Source organism: Alligator mississippiensis, chromosome 3 (assembly GCF_030867095.1).
Source record: "Alligator mississippiensis isolate rAllMis1 chromosome 3, rAllMis1, whole genome shotgun sequence".
NCBI lineage: Eukaryota > Metazoa > Chordata > Crocodylia > Alligatoridae > Alligator > Alligator mississippiensis.
Genome location: NC_081826.1, coordinates 126,627,615 through 126,646,706, shown reverse-complemented (window position 1 = coordinate 126,646,706; position 19,092 = coordinate 126,627,615). Strand labels below are relative to the sequence as shown.

At 40.7% G+C, this 19,092-nt stretch overlaps 1 protein-coding gene across 1 annotated transcript in view; it reads left to right on the top strand.

Annotated features, from left to right (window-relative positions):
* The window catches only part of VPS4B (vacuolar protein sorting 4 homolog B), a 46,014-nt gene that overhangs the window by 10,868 nt on the left and 16,054 nt on the right, over window positions 1–19,092 (top strand). Inside the window, exons 3-5 of the mRNA XM_019490334.2 lie at window positions 247–397; window positions 1,717–1,784; window positions 15,493–15,612. Coding sequence (XP_019345879.2) covers window positions 247–397; window positions 1,717–1,784; window positions 15,493–15,612 — 339 coding nt within the window. The remainder of the gene's footprint in view (window positions 1–246; window positions 398–1,716; window positions 1,785–15,492; window positions 15,613–19,092) is intronic.

Here is a 19,092-nt window from a genome sequence, read left to right as displayed (position 1 = left end):
GAAAACCTGTATCTCTAGTCATGAGTAGGAACTGTGTAAGTATCTAAATGTTTCCTAGCATTTTAGTAAGTAGGACATAATGATATTTATTTGGGATGGAGGTTTTAAGTTACCCTTGTGATTGGGGAAACTACTTCATGACAGTTATCTTAAAAAATCAACTGAATAATACTGAAACAGAATTATTTATGTCTTCTGTTTGATTTGTATGCTTTTTGACTGACATTTGACCATCCATTTTTATAGATGAAGCACAAGGTGATAAAGCAAAGCAGAGTATCAGAGCAAAATGTACAGAATATCTGGACAGAGCAGAAAAACTGAAGGAATATCTGAAAAAGAAAGAAAAGGCTGCACCAAAACCAGTGAAAGAGTCTGGTCCAACTGATGATAAAGGGTATGTTTTAAGAATAGATAAAGCAAAATGCTTTTTTTTTTTTTTTTTTTCATGTTCCATCATCAACTGATACTGACATTAACCATGTGAGAGGGAATTTTTGTTAAATTGCTTGTGAAATGTATCTAATGGGAAATGCCAAAAAAACAGAAGTACAACAGTTAATCAAACAAAGAGCATGCTTAATACTGGTGTTTCAAGTTTTCCTGTGCCGCTTTACCAATACACCTCAACCTTTACCTAGAAGAATGACTTAAAAGAACAAGTTACTTCAGATTGATTTAATCTTAGTGTGTTTTTAATCTTTCTGTTAAGTAACAGCAGTGGTGTCCTGTGTGAGTTCTTACCCACTCTAAAATACTTAGCAGGTTTCTGAGGTCATAAATTGAGACCAGAGTTGAATAGGTGATTCAGGAGAAGAAAGCTTAGTCTCATCTACTCATTTCTCCATTCATCCAGCCCAAGTATATGTCTGTGTTGTACTGAATTTCTTATTTATGTTTTAAGTTGTAATGAAGACATAATACAAAGTGAGTTGTAAGGAAAACTGTCCCAGCTTGTGGCTTGTCATCCATCTGAACGGGTAGTTTAAATTATTAATTGAATTCAGTATGAATCTTGGAAAAGATCAGATGTGAAAATTGGTTCCTCTTTTACCTTCCCTGTGTTAGTGTTCATGGTTCAATATTTTTCCTACAAGTCGACTACTTCAAGGAATCTAGTGCAGTGCAGAGAATGGCAAAGATGTTGTATGCCTCTGTTTTCAGTACTTAAAAGAAAAATGTGAGTTGTGAGAGTGATAAGAGAGGACTTTTTTTCTGTCTCTTTTAATGCACTCACATCTTCCGTTAAGTTGTTCATTTATTTTGCCTTTTTAGTGAATTAGCTGATCCCTGAAACTCTTAATACAGATCTACTAGAGTTATTCTTAACAAGTAGTGGTCAGTAAGGTTTGTTTGTCTGCTTGTACTGATTTTAGGGCTGCAAGGTACTCTACAATCTGCCAGCTTAAAATGGTTGTAATGGTGAATGATACCACTGCGGCAAAATGTGTATCTGGCATTCCCTCTACAGAACCTCTTTACCAGCCAATAATTCCTTCCACATCAGCTTTTAGTTCCTTTTGTTTCTGCCAGTCAGGCAAAGGAACAGAGCCAGTAATGTTTTATGAGCTACCCAGGAAAATGCAGCTGTCTGAATCCTCCTACCAAATTTATTGTTGCTTTGAGCTAGACTTTTTTTCTATTTACTAACGTTTTGCTTGTCTTCTGGACTTAGTCTTTCATTTTCGTTGAACGTGTTATTTGTGTCTGAATTAGGAATGAAAGTGATGGGGAAGGAGAGACGGGTGATCCTGAAAAAAAGAAACTACAGAACCAGCTTCAAGGTAGCTTTGAGACTAACTTAATTTTCTAAATTAATCATATTATCGTGTGATTTGTTGAATAACTGTCAGAATTGTTAATTTTATCTGCAAATGGATTTGACTTAACCTTCTCTGCCTCCTGGCTATAGAAACTTATTGTTTGTGAAAATATGACTTTATTATATGCAATTTAACAGAATGCTTAATTTTGTCTGCCTCTGTCTCCAGTGGAAAACGCTGCAAACTATTCTCTGTGCCTGCAGCCAAAGATGTGGGTTTTCCAGAAAATGTTGAATTCGGAAAATTTTCCAATGCCCTAAATAGAGCATCATCTGGTTTAGCATGTTTATTTTACTTATATTTAGTAAACAAAACTAAAAAAGTACCCCCATGTTAATTTTATGTTCCAATAACTACAAGTATTTGAACTGAAATATTTGATTAGGAAAAAATTTAAATACAGCACACTTAGTGTGGTTTAAAAGTTATAGTCAAACAAATTCAAAGCTTTATATGGGAAGAAATTATTGGAATACTTGTAAAAATGTAAAAACAGTGCACAGTAGCATGTACTTCCCTTCCATTTTTTGTTTAGATTTAAGAAAAAAACCTGAAGGTACTGAAAACTGTTGACTCTCATTTTAGCACGTGCAAAGAACTGCACGAAATGCCGTGGTTGTCCACTCATCTACTTCAGCCGAGTTTAACTTCCTTCCACTGAAGTCATTGTGGTGCCTCCAGTTTCACTGTTGCCATCTGTAGAATCACTTGCCCTACTTATTAGTTCCATTTCAAAATCTGATTGAGGGAAATCTACTTGAACCACATACTCTTTCACTAAAGGATGGTTTTACCAATGCGTCTATGGGCAAGGGCAGCTTATCATGCTGCATCTTCTTCACTAATTGTGCTTCTGAATGGTTCTCCAGAAGCAAGAGATTTTGAGAAATAGAAACGAGCTTAGTGGTGTGTTCATTCGTTAATCTATTCCTCTTTTTTGTCTCGGTTGACCTGAAAGCCTTTTAGTTCTGTTCACAAGAAGTTGGTGTTGATGGAATGCTTAGGATCCTTAAAGCAATCCTGCACAACAGTTGGTGGGTGTTACAGTATCCCTTCCACCGTGAGAGGAGACATATTCTCTGCTGCCTGCCAAATGATGTGTTTGCTCCAAAGCTTTTCTTTTGCGTGGTACTCAGCATGTCTGTTATTATGGCTATTTGATCAATGTTGAGGACATTCTTAGCTACTTCCATAATTGTATCAAGAGCAGTAGATAATTCATCTTCTGTTAAATGTTGTCCTTTGTGTTGAGGATCCAAAAGGTTTGCTGCCAGATGAACTGAATGAGAGAGAAACTCAGATCTCTTAGTAAACATTTGTTTTACTTCTTTTTTGGATAGAGGTGAATAAGGCAAAAGCTCAGTTAGATTTTCCTTCAGTTGTTTGAATATCTCTGGAGTATTTGAAAGGCTTGGTGTATATCCTTCAAGTTTCTTGATAGCCGCTGAAAGTGGTAGTAGCATATTGAATGCTTCTTGAACTCGAACCCAGAACACGTTGTTGAGAATCCATTTACAAATCTTCATGGGAATAATCTGGGATCTTGTGTCATCTATTAAAGCACACTGCAAGTGCAGCAAGCTATGTAAACACTTTGTAGCCAAGCCCCATCTAGTTTCTCCTGGCGATAAAAGTGCACTTTCCTTCCCCTGCTTCTCTTTCTGTAATTTCTTCCAAGTCTGATTGGCAACATGATGATTATTGAATATCTTCACAATCGCTTTGCAATTTGCCAATGTTCTCTTCGTTGTATTCACACTTACTGTGTCCTTTGCTAGAAGATTCAATACATGAGCAAGACATCCAAATACAGACAGTCCTCGACTTACAACGTTTCAAGTTAGAACGTTTATAAATTGACACCCTGTTTCAACTTTATGACGTCAGTTTCGACTTGCGACGCCATGCCAGTGAACAAGTTCACTGTGTTGCTTGTCTTCCTGGAGAACATCTGTCCAAACTTGCTTGGACATTTTCTTTAAGAAAGCAGACAAGACTCCAGAAAAACTTGCAACCAAGACTCTTAAGAAGACTCCAGCCAAGAGCCCTTCAAAAAGTCCAGCAAAGTCACCTCAAAGAAGGCCTTCCAAATCAATATGATTGCTATTTATGATTATAAATACTTTAATGTAGCTATATTACTCATCTGTAACTGATCAAGTACATTCTGGGATATTTTTGGTGAAAATAGGGTATCAGGCCTTGGTTCAGGAACCAATTCCCCCCATTTATAACATTGTTTCCTATGAGAAAATTGGTTCTGAGTTGCAACGTTTTGACTTAAGACGCGGTTTTTAGGAACCCATTGAGTCGTAAGTCCGAGGACTGTCTGTGCTATTAAATGAGGATACTTTGCTTTAATATTTGCCATGCAACTTTCATGTTACTCGCATTATCAGTTACAAGGGCTTGTACCCTGGAGAGACCTGCACTTTCAATCTCTTCACTTAGTAATTTGGCTATGTATTCACCAGTATGATGAGAAGATTTGGTAGCAATTGCTTTCAGGAATATTGGTTCAGGTGTTGCTAACATAATGTTCAGTAAAGGATTTCCTTGTATTATCAGTCCATCCATGTGACATGAGTCAGCAATTCTGCTTGACCAATCCTTTGAATAACCATTGTTTCAACTCGGTCATACTCTCTATTTAAGAGAGAAGGCGATAGCAATAACGTGACGGTAACTTACATGATGGGCGAATTAGTTTGTAATGTTCCTTCCAGTATTGATTTTCAGTTATGGAAAGAGGTGTACCACTTGCACACATAGCTCGAGCTATGTGTGCATCTGCTTTTTCTTGATCTTCTTTTGACATTTTGTTCACAAAGCTTGATAAAAAGCTTGACTGTCTTGAACACCTACTCGTGGTGGATCACATGTCTGGTGACAGTGATCTTGAAGGAGAGAATCCTGCTTTTTCTTCCCCCAGACCTGGCAGCTCAACATTTTCATCTTCTATTTTTTGCAAATCTGCTATTTCACTTAAGCTACCAAGTTTCTGCAACAAAAGGTGGGAAAGATCTTAATTTCAGCCTATTCTAGTCTTGCCTCACCTATCGGAAGGAGAAGCATGAGGGAGCTTGCTTCCCTCCTCCCTGCCAGAAAGAACACTCTGCTGCTCAACTTGCTGCTCAGTTGCATTGGGACCGTGGAGCCAAAGGGAAGTATAGTCTGGTCTCTGCCATTGGCCAGAGGACTAAGCTCACTCTGCTGAGTTGAAATAGTTAGGCTTAACAATATATATATTTTTTAATTACATAATAGATAAATAGCTAAGCCACTTCGGGTGCTTAGTGCAAGCAGAAAAGCAGGATACAAATATTTTAAATAAATAAATAGTAGTCTAGGGTTACATTTACAATTTTAAAAGTTATGTTTTAAAACAATATAGATGCTAATTTATACTGTGTGTTGTTTAACATATTAATTTGTTTACTTGCCTAGGATTCCTGAAGTAGACTTTTCTCAGATGATGTTGTCCCACCACTTAGTTATATTAGATTTCTGTATATGGCTTGTACTCTTTCAAGACAGTTTCTATGTGTTATTAAATGATTCTTCATTCTTGTTGTATTGTTAGCATACTTCTGCCTGCAGTATTTACATCTACCAACTTTCTTTCTTCCTTCCTTCAGTGGTTTGAACTTCACTATAATGGTGCCACATGCTACATTTTTTTTCTGGTTAAGCATTATTATGACTACTTCAAACCAAAATCACTAAAAAAACTAACAGATCTTATGCAAACACTTTCAACTTCCCCAACTCAAGAAATGAAATGAGACAGTGCTCTGTGTGTTTGCTGAACTGAAATTAAAACAAAAATTGATCACAATTTTAGGTTTGGTTTTGCTTTCACTTGCGGTCTAACATTAAATAAGAATTTTAGCTTTGGTTTTGATTTGACCTGCACAGCCAATTAGGTGAATTCATAACTTGATTTTTGGTTTGGATTATTATGCGAGTGTATTTACCCTCCTGTTTACAAATCAATAAAACATATATGTACTCTCTCATACACTTCCTAGGGATAATCGCCTGAAAAATATTAATTACAACTTTGAAACTGCCAAGCTTGCCTAATTATGGTATTGGCATCCATTCATTGTTACTAATGAATTTTATGAAACAATGAATTTTTAAAAGCTGGAAATTTCCCACAGAAAAACAAAGGACTGGAAAATTTTCTGCCTCACATCTCTGCCTACAGCAATCCCTTGGCACAGGGGAGCAGGTTTCTTGAGGCTCTGTTATGACCAGATATACCAAATGAATGTTCTAGTGCAGGAAGACAAGGTTCCTTGGGTGAATTTGATATCTTTTATTAGACCAACCCAAATGGTTGGAGAATAGTTATTAAGCAAACTTTCGGGTTCAAAAACCCTTCGTCAGGCTAAGGATGCTGCAGCAGTTGCTGCGTGCTCTTCCTGGATGGAATGAAAAATAAAGAAGCCAGGGGCTGGGCTGGGCTGGGGAGTCAGTTGCCAGGCAGATTGTAATGTATCAAAAATCCAGTGTCTATGTTTAGTCCATGATCTCTAGTATCCAGCAGGTTGATGAAATGGAGCTCATAGGCTCATCTCTGGGAAGTGTTGTGTAAATTTCCCTTGAGGATCAGGACTCAGAGATTGGAGAGAGAGTGGCCCTCCTGTGAGAAATGTGCCCCCACCGGTAATTGAGTGTTTCTGTCTTTGATAGATTTCCAGTGTGCATTCATTCTGGTGCGGAGTTGTTGTCTGGTCTCTCCTACATATGTTCCATCAGGGCATTTGGTGCATTGGATGAGGTATACTACATTCCTGGAGGTGCAGCTGTAAGATCCTGGGATGCTGATGGCTCTGTTGTGGGGTGTAGTAATAGTGGAGGTGGTGGAGATGTGGGGGCAGGTTTTGCATTTCTTGTCCTGGCACGGTCTGGATCCGTTTGGTGTGTTCTGGGGTTGAGGAAGTTTGCTTCTGGTGATGAGGTTGGCGAGGTTCGGTGCTTGTCTGAAGGCTAGGATGGGTGGCTCTGGGAAGATCTTTTTAAGAATAGGGTCTCTTTCTAATATGGGTTGCAATTTTTTGAGGATTTTCCGTACAGGTTCAAGGGATGGGTGATATGTCATAACCAGCAGTGTGCGATTTGTGGGGGGTTTTCTTCTGTACTGCAGCAGTTCTTCACGTGGTATCCAGGTGGCTCTTTCAAACATGTGATCTACCTCTCTGGAGGAGTGTCCTTGCTGGGTGAAAGCCTTTTTAAGATTGGTGAGTTGGCAATCCCGGGTGTTCTCTTCAGTACAGATGCGGTGGTATCTGAGGGCTTGGCTGTATATCACAGCTTTTTTGGTGTGTTTCGGGTGATTGCTGGTTCTGTGCAGATATGTATGTTGGTCTGTGGGTTTCTTGTATACTGTGGTCTGTATTTTACCCTTCTGGATACTGATCATTGTGTCTAAAAAGGGGATGTTGGTGCTGGAGTATTCTAAAGAAAGTCGGATGGAGGGATGGTGACTGTTGAATTTCTGATGGAACTCAATCAGAGATTGCAGGTTCTCACTCCAAATGATGAAGATGTCATCGATGTATCTTAGGTATAGTAAGGGTTTGATGGTGCAGTTCTTGAGGAAGTCTTCTTCCAGGTGGTTCATAAAAAGGTTGGCATACTGTGGGGCCATTTTAGTGCCCATAGCTGTTACCATCATCTGGAGGAAGTGTTGATTATTAAAAGTGAAATTGTTGTGTGTGAGGATGAAGTGTATAAACTCAGTAATATCTTTGGGTCTGTATTCTGGGTTGTAATCTTGTTCTTGTAGATATGTAAGGCAGGCTTGGATGCCATCCTGGTGTAGGATGTTGGTGTATAGGCTGGTAACGTCCATGGTGGCTAGGAGTGTGTTGCTGGGAAGGTGGTCTATGTTTTTAAGTTTCCTTAGCAAGTCTGTAGTGTCTTGGACAAAACTTGCTCTGTGGGTGACAAGCGGTTTTAGGATGGATTCAACAAAACCTGATATTTCCTCAGTTAGGGTCCCATGGTTGGATATGATAGGTCTACCAGGGTTCCCTTGTTTGTGGATTTTAGGGAGCATGTAAAAAGTCCCCGGGTTAGGTAGCGGGGGGATCAAGGTCTGTAGTTTTTCTTGTAGTCTTGATGGAAATGATTTGATGGTGTTGTTGAGTTTTTTGGTGAAAAGGGGAGTAGGATCTTCTTGTAGTTCTTTGTAGTAGGTGGTGTCAGAGAGCTGTCTCTTGGCTTCCTTCATGTAATCCTCACAGTTTAGGATGACTATGGCTCCTCCTTTATCTGCTAGTTTTATTACTATTTGGTGATTAGATCTTAGAGATTCTATGGCCTTTTTCTCTGGTAGAGAGAGGTTGTTGTGGTGGCGCGTGTTGCTGATTATTTCATTGTTCATTCTTTCCCTTAAGTAGTCAATGTAGTGGTCAAGGTTAGGGTTTCGTCCACTGCGAGGTGTCCAATCTGATGTTTTTTGGGGCTTTTTGGCATTGATCCTTTCCTGAATGTTGTCAGAGGATGAGTTGTTGTTGGGAGTGGGTTCAGTGTGGTCGTGGAAATATTCTTTGAGGTGCAGGCATCAGAAGAATTCTTCTAGTTCTCCACATTGAAGTATTTTATTAGGGTATTTTTCTGGACAGAAATTTAGGCCTTTAGAAAGGACAGATTTTTCAGTTTTGGTAAGCGTGTGTGTGGAGAGATTTGATAATATTTGTGGGTTGGTTGCTGCTTGCAGTTTCATCAAGTCTGAGGTTGGAATGTTGTAAGGTGTTGGTGTTGTTCCTCTGATGGTTGTTTTGTGGCTGGGGAGCTTGTTCTTGAAGTAATTTGTTCCATTTCTTCTTTTTATGTAGGATGAATGCTGTAGAAAGTTTTTCGTAGTCTCTTTGTATCCACTGTATATTGTCAGGGAACATGCATGGATTTCTATCTTTTAAGTTGTTGTAGTGTATGACGATTTCCTTCCTGAGTTGGTCTCTTTTGGAGTAAAGTAGGTGAAGTAGATGATTTCTAATTTTCTCTGAAGTTCTTCTGCATAGCTGGGAAGCATATTTGGAGTTGTGTGTAGTAGTCAGGGGATTGTAGATGTTTAGTCCTCGGGGAATGAAGTTGTGTTTCTTGCAAAGGCTTAGAAAATATATGTCGCTGTTGAGTCTGGCTTCTTTCTTTTTCATGTTGTACAGTTTCCATAATTTCCATAGTGCAGGAACACTTTTTTACCAGCTCCATATTGCATCATGTTACAAAGGGATTTCACTTCAGTTTTTGTTTAGGCATGATCTTGTCTTTTCCTCCCTTGTTCAGATCTCCAACACTATGCTTCAACTTTTCCATATAGAAGTGTTTTTATTTGTCTTCATAAGGTTTTGTGTGGTTTTCTTTCCACCTAATTTCTGCTATAAGTACTCTTCTTTCCCATTGAATTTTGCTAGCATGATTTTCTTTGTTGATAAATCCAAACAATTTCTAAATATTGACTGTAAGACAAGTGGTTGTAGTGAATGGGGATTTCTTATCTCTTTAGTGATTATGTTTTGTCTGAGCTGATTTCTTTTGCATTTTTAAGTTGATTTCAAACACAGTAAAGTCAGTAATACAAAAAAAAAAAAACGGAGCAAGGAGTAGTTTTCACCATTGTGTACAAAAAAAAATGTTTTTTGTAGTCCTAACTTCTTTTTTTTTTTTAACTGATTTGAAGAGTTTCAGTTGAATTTTTAGTACTGAGGGGCTTGGAAATTTGGCATTTTATTACACGATCCTTGCTTTCACTTTCGTATTCAGATTTTCATAACCAGTGCATTATCACTTGGCTGCAGCTGGCTTGTAATGTTCTTTAGCTTTTATTAGCATGTAAAGTAGTCAGTCAGTTTTAATAACAGTCTGCCAAAGGAACTCTTTTGTGTTCATTTTGGTGGCATGTGTTTCCATAGAAACTTAAGTCTGGCTATGCATAAATGGCCAGTTGCAAAATCAGAACAAATCTTTGCAGTCAAACATCAGTAATACAGTTTGAAATCTCTTTGGGCCTAGGACAAGCACCTGGTTCATTCTGACATTAGAGTATCATAAAAAATAACGTGATTTTGCTGGCTAATAACTGTTTTGTAGTCTCTCACTACAATTCTGCAGGTTAACATGAGTGAGTTACCACGAAGGATTTAGCCCAAATGTGTCAGTGAAGGCTGTGATCCTTTTTGTGGCTCTCTCATAGTGATAATCAACTCAGGACCAGAGGGATTATTTGCCAGGTGACTTACTGAATCCTGTAAAACTGATCCTTCCATCTTCACCAGCACTTTAAAGGACCAAGGATTACCACTACAATAAAAAGGGATAAAGTTTAAAATGCTTTCACTATTTAGTTGTCAGTGGAGCAGTCTAGTACAAACTTTATTTGATTTTTGCTGACTGGCTAGCTGGTCCATTTCTATCACTTCTCTCTGCTGCTGTAGAGAAGCAGCAGGTAAGAAAGTTCTAAGCACCCCAGTTCGTTAGAAGGATGCATACAATTGTAGGATGATGGATGAGGAAGGGTGGGTGCCTGGACCCAGTTCCCAACTTTGATTAGGAAATATGGATGAAAATTTGTTATAACAGTCCTTCAGAGATGGTCCTAACGGTTCTCACACTAACTCTGTTTTCTTGCCTTTTACTTATGTTCTGGTAGTGAGAATTTTGGCCCTAGAAATTGCTGCAGTAAGCAGGAGCTTTCAGGCTGCGCCCTTATGGAGCAGATAGAGATGCCAGTTTGCCTGGCTACTGCTTTTCCCCTTGTATAACTTTCTGAGAGATCCTTTTTAGTTTTAGAAATGACTCAATGTGTTTGCTTGCTCACTTTTTTTTCTTAGGCAGAGATTTGTCTTGTTTTTCAGCAAATGGGAAGTACTGCTTCTCAGCCTTATTTTGTGTAAGGTTGTCAGCAGCAGTGAGCAGTTACTTATGCTGGGAGTATTTTTATTTGTTTCTGTGTGATTACTCTTCTGTTGTGTGTGTGGTGCTTACCTGACTTTGAGAATGTCCTAGTTTTCCATTAAGTGACTTGCAGATTGTCAAATTGATCCTAAATGATAAATGCCAGTCTGAGTGCTGGAAATGCCAGAATTAATCTTTTCATCATGAAAGTTTGATACTCTACGTACACTTTAAGTTCTAACTCATTCCTTGGCCGCTTTCTTTTACCTTCTCTTATAGGGTGGGATTTCTCCATATTGGGTTTATTAGCTAAAGCCACCTTTGTGTGGTCATGGATTTTTATTCTTGCTGAATCTGCAAACTGGAAAATGGAGATTGCTGTGTTTGGCAATCTTGACAACAGGTCTCTCATTCTTTGTGGATCCAGTTTCTTGTCCAGTGTGGTCAAAAAAAAAATCCTCAAGAAAGATCCCAAGAGCTTCTTGAAATATATACAACTTACTAGTTCCTATTTCCTCAGCATGGAGTCTTCTCACTACTTATCTTGTATAACCTGGCTCTTGCTGCTTGAGCCTGTTTACCAGAGCTGCTCTTCCAGTACCATATTTACTCAAATCCAAACTGAAGGGTTTTTTTTCTGCCCCCACAAAACAAAAAACCTTGTCTTGGATTTGAGTATGGCATTGGATTTGGGGTAGGCAGCTGCACAGGGGAGAGGAGCGTGGGGAAGACTGCAGTGGCAGGGGGCCACCACCACTGTTGCTGCCTGGCTAGGGCTGGAGTTGACGTGTGTCCCAGACTAGAGCCACCACATAGGGCAGGTGATAGGAATGAGGATGGCAGAGGGGCAAGTGCCTTAGGAGCAGGCTATGTAGGGGAGGAGAGGCAGCGGGAGTAGACTGTCTGCCCCCCTGCCACTACTTTCTCTGCAGCTTGCCCCCTAGCTCCAGCAGTGGGGGAATGAATTCAAGACAAGCTTCCAATAATTTAAATTCTAGACATGGATAATTATAACATTTATACCTTTTTCCATGTGTATAATCTTAATTACAGGGAGATCATCTAAATGTGAGGTCTTTTTGGGTATGGGTAAATATGGTATTATTACTGGGAAATTAAATTTGGAAATGATAGTTTTCTGACTTAAGACTATTGTTTCCAAGTTTAATTTCCCAGTAATAATACCACATTCTCCAGTGGCTTGGTGCTTCCCTACTAAAAGATGTTTGAACACAAGAAGACTTCTGTGCGGGCCGGGCCCCAATCCCGCCCTCGTCGCCATGCGCGGCGGTGATTCTGATCCCATTCTGGCTGCCATGGGCAAGCCGGGGGCGAACCGGGGTCGTACCGGACCCGTCTCCAGTGCACGCAGGCTGTGGGCGGCAGCCCGGGCACGCAGGGTGCGAGAGAGCCGTGGAGCGGTTTAGCGCACGCGAGTTAGAATTAGTTACGGTTGATTGAAAAGGTTGTTTACTTGCACCCAAAGATGGTATTGGTGTAGGCTGGACAAGTTTCCAGGCACAGCTCCTGCTTGAACCCTCGTTGGAGGACTCTGACAAATCGATTGCTCCCACGGAGTTTGCTAGGCTCCATGGGTCCGGTTAAGTTGGGTTTGAAAAGCTTCCCCGGAGTTATTCAGGCTCCGCGGGTCCGATAAGTTTTTCCCCCGGAGTTTGCTAGGCTCCGCGGGGTCCGAAATTACACGAAAGGGATACGTCTAGGATTGCGCTCGGTGATGGGGAGAGGCGAGAAGCGAAAGCTCCGTAGGCTCGGTTCTATTGCCTCTCTTGCCTGCTTAGGGGAGGCGCGTTGGGTCCACGAGGGTCCATAGCGCTTGGACATCTTCACACAGAATCTCTCTCTTCCTCCCTCCTCCGGATGTTTGTGGAGTCCTCCAACTTGGGCGGAAACCACACAAGCCTTTTGTACGGCTAGCAAGCCAATCGCTAGCCACCACATGTGCCTAAATTAGGAATCGGCCAATAACACGGCGCGGATCCTAATACAAATGGCGGGAACTTCTTTGCAACGTGTATCACTACAGTGCAAGAAAGAGATGCACACTGCAAAGAAGCTGCAATCCGGCGGGAAATCCCCCGTTGCACCAGAGTTCTCTCTAGCAGCAGAGAACTCTACCGTGCAAAGAAAGCGACAAATTTGGCGGGAAATAATTTAGAGGTGCCGAAGCGCGCACACAAACAAAAAATCACAACTTTGGGTTGTGACAATTTCATTCTTCCTCTGCCTGATTTTTGAGCATAGCCAAGATCAGATCCTCTTGCCAAAAACTTTCCACCTCTGTGTTTTCAGGGACTGCTTCACCTGATTTAGATCAGTGTCACACAGACTTTCATGTTTCTGTATATAAATCCATTCCTTCCTACTGTCCTATTATGGGACAGTTCCTAATTTTCAGATAAGACTGAAGGACACTTGAATACTGTCCAGGGATTTGGTACAATCTTATTCCAGTGCCCACTGTAGGTAGAGATTCAATTCCTTCCCTCCAAAAAGCAGTCTTCTGTCTTTTAGTTCCAGAAACTTGAAATTTCATAAAGTGCCACTTCCATGGTTCCCTCCCACAAAATAAAAAAAGTTTTAAAAATATCTTTTATGGCACCAAAATCTTGAGAACCAAGAGGTTCTTTAGATTTTATCGTTTTTAACCTAACAGAAAATCCACTTAGTTAACACCCTTGTCCAGGATATTAATATTCCTGACTAGTGTTACCATAAGCATTTCCTGTGGCTTGCTTTACAGACTTGCTTCCGTTTGTTACTTTTGCCTTTTGTGATTTCTTTAATTGTATAGGTATTATATTCACAATTAGAATTTGATAAATACGACAAAGTGGAGCTGGCTACTGTTGTCCCATGTGCAAACTGGCTGGTAGCAATGAACATCCGTCTTCAAGTGAGGTGTTCCATACTCCTAATCTTGAAGGTCTTTTTGACCCAATTTCTTGATCAATCTAGTGAAGAGCTATGGGTTCCTGAATGTTTTCTTCTATATGTATCATGGACCAGTTAAGTCTCTTACATTACACAAATTATTACTCTTTCAGTCTGCCATGAAGCACTTTGGAGTAGGGAATTTGCCCTGATATCATAGTTGGAATATTTTTCTTTCCTTAGGCATATTTGTCTAAAGATTTAGTTTTCTGCTGTGCTAATCTGTTAAATCCAGTCATGTACAGTTTCTTTTTCAGATGCAGTAAGCAGGAAAATTGACATTAGAACTTATTTAGGAAAAGAACCTTCTGCTCTGAAACTACGAGCAGTTGGATTAAAACTCATGAGTCACAAATTGTCTAATTATTTTCTGGCTGTTCAGCTTTATAGCTCTGTATGATGGAGTCCTTGAACTTTTAAAACAGGTAACTTTTTGGACACCAAACAAAATTAATGGAGTATTGCTTTCAATCCTAATTTGCAAGGATGATCATAGATATATGCATACTTCTGAACAGTTGTAGGCTGTTACAAATTAATGAAAGAGAATAGGCACCTATTAAATCTTTTGCATAGTAAGGAGGTGGCTTGTCTATTAGCAAGCAAGAAAACTACTGAAGAAACGCTGTAAAACAAAGGCTCTAAAGAGGGTGAAAATTAGCATAGCTCCACTGAATTAAAACAGGGTGTGGAGTTGATGATGAAATTGGGCAAATCATCGAACCTTTCTGTGCTCTGAAGCTTTGCAGTGAGTCACTGCAGCTGAGACTAGATCCCAGAAATTCTGTTTCCAAGTTCCATAATCAAGATGCTATCTACGTTTTCCTAAACATGCAGTATTGTTAACATTAAAAGTAAAAGAAACCCCTCTAAAACAAATAATTTAAACTTTTTTCTTTTACTTGAAGACTTGAAGTCAGAATTGGTTTACATTTGGTTCATATTTGGAAATTTCTCTTAGCTGTGGCTTTGTCTACTCTAGAATTTAAAGATGTTGTCATATCAAATCAGCCTGATAATAACAACTTCTGCACCTTCTAAAATTCCAGTTGAGTTGAAACCTCTTTGTTACGGCAAATGTCATACTGGTCAAGTTTAAAGTCTAAAAGGGAACCTAAGATGTGCTTGATTAAATCAAACAAACTCTGTTAACTTTGTGGTGTCACTATTCAGGCCTGTTTACGATTGAACTGATTTGGATGTTGGGTTCATGTGAGAGAGAATGGGCACCATCTCCTTCTCACCTAAACAAGACCCATAATGCCCATCAATAAATCTTGAAGTGCTTTATTAAGGATTTCAGTATTGTTATCCTATTGCACAGATAAGAATACTGAGTCAGAGATGTGAACTGACTTTCCCAGGATGCCAGCGGCAGAGCAGTTAATATAGCACCTAGGTTTCTTGGTTCCCAGTCCAGTAGTCTATACATTGGGCCACACATTTTCATCTCACTTTAAGCAAACACTTTTAAGTTTTGTGGGAACAGATAGGCCTGTTCTTGGAGGCTAGTTTGTAGATGCTATCTGTATACATGCAGTCAGATTAAATTTAAAAAGCAGTTGTCTGTAAGAAATTCACACTTTCCAGCCAACTGAACTAGTTCAACCACAATGATCAAGTATGGTTTATTGCAGATACTTACTTGTAATGTTTATGGAAACCATTACAAAGTAGCAACAGTCCATGTTGAAACAGGTCATCTCTAGTTGTGTTTACATTTGTTGTATGTACAAGGTCTATCCTCCCTTCTTGTTTGTTTTGTTCTTTGTGACTGACTGACTTCTTGTGATCTCCTATTTTTTAGGTGCGATTGTTATGGAGCGACCAAATGTAAAGTGGAATGATGTTGCTGGTCTTGAAGGAGCCAAAGAAGCACTCAAAGAGGCAGTGATATTGCCCATTAAATTTCCTCATCTATTCACAGGTGAGAGAGCTCTTGTAGCTATTCCTTGATGTAATGATCGGGATGGCTGGAGAGGTCTTGAAGACCATGGCTTATTAGGCCTAAGAGCTTCTATTTTATAGACTTGCTGGGGAAGCACACTGAGAAGGCAAAACAGTGGTTCAGAAACAGGTTATCCCTTACACTGTCACCCTGGTGGTGAGGGTGACTGCACAACTTTCCCTCATTTAAATCAAACTCCCACGCAGGTGATGATATTGTCTATAAACCCCCCATAGATTCACTCAAGGCCTATGGCAGTGGGCAAGCAGCAAAGCAGCACGTGTGGATACACTGCGAGCTGTAGCTGCAGACCTGCACACAAGCAGCTCTGGGCATAAGGTTGCTTTTCACTGGACTGAAGCAGCAGTAGAATTTGGTAGCCCCTGAGTGACTGAACAGGATTAACCTGCTCACCCCCATAGTGTAAGGAAGGGGCTAGAAAAGGTGCCTTAAACATTGTCCATCCTTGACCCTGGTCAGCATACTGAGGCTGCTGGGGATCCCCCTCTAGCAGTGGACAAATCACACAAAAAGATGAAGGTGACACCACTCGCCGTTGGTGTTTGGAATATGTGCGCGCTAATGGGCTATATAACAGATGGATCAGAGAGAAAAGCTCTTGTTGGTAGAGAACTGGCCAAATTCAACATTCAAATAGCAGCCTTGAGTGAAACTTGCCAAGCTGAAGGACAACTCACTGAAAAAAGGAGCTGGCTATACCTTCTTCTGGAGTGGCTATAGTAAAGAAGAAGGTTTGCCATCAAAACACAGCAAGTCATCAAGCTCACAGATCTCACAAAGCGAGTGGATGACAGACGCCCGCTCATGCGACTCCCGCTCATGCGACTCAAGATGTGCAACTATCATCACCGCCTATGCACCCACCATAGCCAACCCAGATCTGACTGAGAACAAATTTTACGAAGACTTAGAGTTTCTTATCACAAGTGCTAAAGGCAGGCAAGTTTATCATTCTTGTTGACTTCAATGCTAGAGTTGACACAGATCACCAGGCGTGGCCAGATGTCATCAGAAAAAATGGTCTTGGGAAATGCAACAGCAGTGGGCTCCTCCTGCTGAAGAAAGGCACCAAACACAACTTCCTTATCACCAACACAGTCTTTCACCTGCCAAACCACAACAAAACGTCTTTGATACACCCGTGCTCCAAGCATTGGCATCTCGCTGATTATGTTGTCAGGAGGAGAAGAGGCAGGATGTCAGTGACAAAGGCCATGAGAAGTGCAGAATGCTGGACTGACCACGGGCTCATAGTCTCTAAGCTAATAGACGACCATAAAGCAGATAAAACACCCAAAAAGTTCAGTGTCTCCAAATTGAAACAGGCATTTGTTGAAGAACTATGCAGCCAACTAGTAACAATTGATGTAAACTCTAATAACATCAAAAAAATTGGGCATCCTTCAAAGACTATCTACTTGGCTGCATCCAATACCCTTGGTCCCACCACACTTAAACATCAAGATTGGTTTGATAAAAAAGATACTGACACAAGGAGACTACTGAACAAGAAACATAGGCCCCATAAGGCCTGTTTGGAAAATAGCACTTCAATATCTAAGAAGGCAACCTTCAACAACATCAAGAGAATAGTTCAATGCAAACTCAGAGAGAATCAAACCCTCATGGCTGAGCAGTAAGGCAGTTGAGATTCAATCCTATGCAGAAAGGAATGATATGAAGAATTCCTGTGATGCTCTGAGGACAATCTATGGGTCACAGTTACCAGGAATATTTCCAATCCTAAGTGCTGATGGCACCACACTGCTCATTGCCAAAAGAAAGATACTGGAAAGATGGGCAGAACACTTAAATAACATCCTCAAGCAGAAGTCCTCTATTAGGGGGCAATTGATCAACTGCCCCAGGTAGACATTAACATATTTCTTGCTGATTCTCCAATGCAGACTGAGACTGAAAGAAATTAACCTGCTGTCAAATGGTAAGGTGCCTAGGGTAGATGCTACACCATAAGAAGTCTCTACAAGGCTCTGAAGCTGACTGAACTCTTCCAGTAGCATAGATTCAAGGAACTGTACTCCAAGAGTATGAGTTATGCACCCATTGTCCACTTGTACAAGCAGAAAGGCAATAGTCCTGCAACAGCCATCAAGTATTGTCTTGCTGTCAGTTGCTGGTAAAATTCTTACCAGGATTCTGCTGAATCACCTTATGCAACACACTGAACAAGAGCTCCTGCCTGAGAGTCAGCATGCCTTCAGGAAAGGATGTGGGACCATAGATATATGACGTTTGCAGCTTGTCAGCTTCAAGAGAAATGCCAGGAACAGAACTCCAACCTGTACATGACATGCATTGCATTTAATGAAAAGCATTTAATAGTCATTTGGGAGGGCCTTTAAAAGATCATGGCAAAATTCAGTTGCCCAGAGAAATTCATCGCGATGGCTTGGCAATTCCATGATGGCATGCTTGCTCATGTTGTGGATGACAGTGAGTCATCTGAACCATTCCCAGTCACCAAGGGACTCCAGCAGGGTTGTGTTGGCCCCAACCTCTTCAGTATGATGTTCTGTGCCATGCTTACAGATGCTTTTTGTGACTGTGACACTGGGATTGACATCAGATACCAGACTGGCCAACCTCTTTAATTTGAGGAGACTACAGGCAAAGATGAAGTTACAGAAAGTGACTCTTCATGATCGTCTGTTTGCTGATTTAGTGTTCCCTGTACTGCTGAGAGGTGAACTTGTCCACTCCCTGGAGGGTTTGGCAGTGGACAAGTTCACCTGTCTCAGCAGTATGCTGTCACATGCAGTTCACATCAACGATGAAACAAATGCCAGAATTGCCAAAGCAAGCCTGGCCTTCAGCAGACTATGTGCAAATGTGTGGGAGTGCAGAGGCATCAGTCAGCAAACAAAACTGAAGGCCTACAGAGCCATTATGTTGTCAATCCTGACACATACATGGGAAACCTGGAAAGTGTACAGTCGCCATTCTGTGAAGCTTAGGTGCTTTCACATGGGCTGTCTGAGGAAACTCAAGTGGATAAAATGGCAAGACAAAGTCCCAGCCACAGAGGTTCTTACATGGACAGGGATTCCAAGGGTCCACACTATTGATAAAATCACAGATGACATGGGCAGGCCATATCACCAGGATGTCAGATGAGCCCCACTGCTAAAGATCTTCTGTGGTGAGCTAAAGGAGGGAAAGCACTTTCAGGGAGGCCAGAAGAAATGTTTCAAGGACTCTTTCAAGTCATCCTTGAAACGTTTCAACATTGACCTGATGTCTTGGGGAAAATCTCTCTCATCCTTCTACCTGGTGAAGCCTCATCTATACTGGAGCTACAGTCTATGAGCAGAGGAGAACTGCTGAGGCAGAGCAGAAGCGCAGACAATGTAAATCTCTCAACAGCAGCACGTCCACTGTTGATCAAGCAACCCAAAGCGGCATCTCTTACTCAGTTTG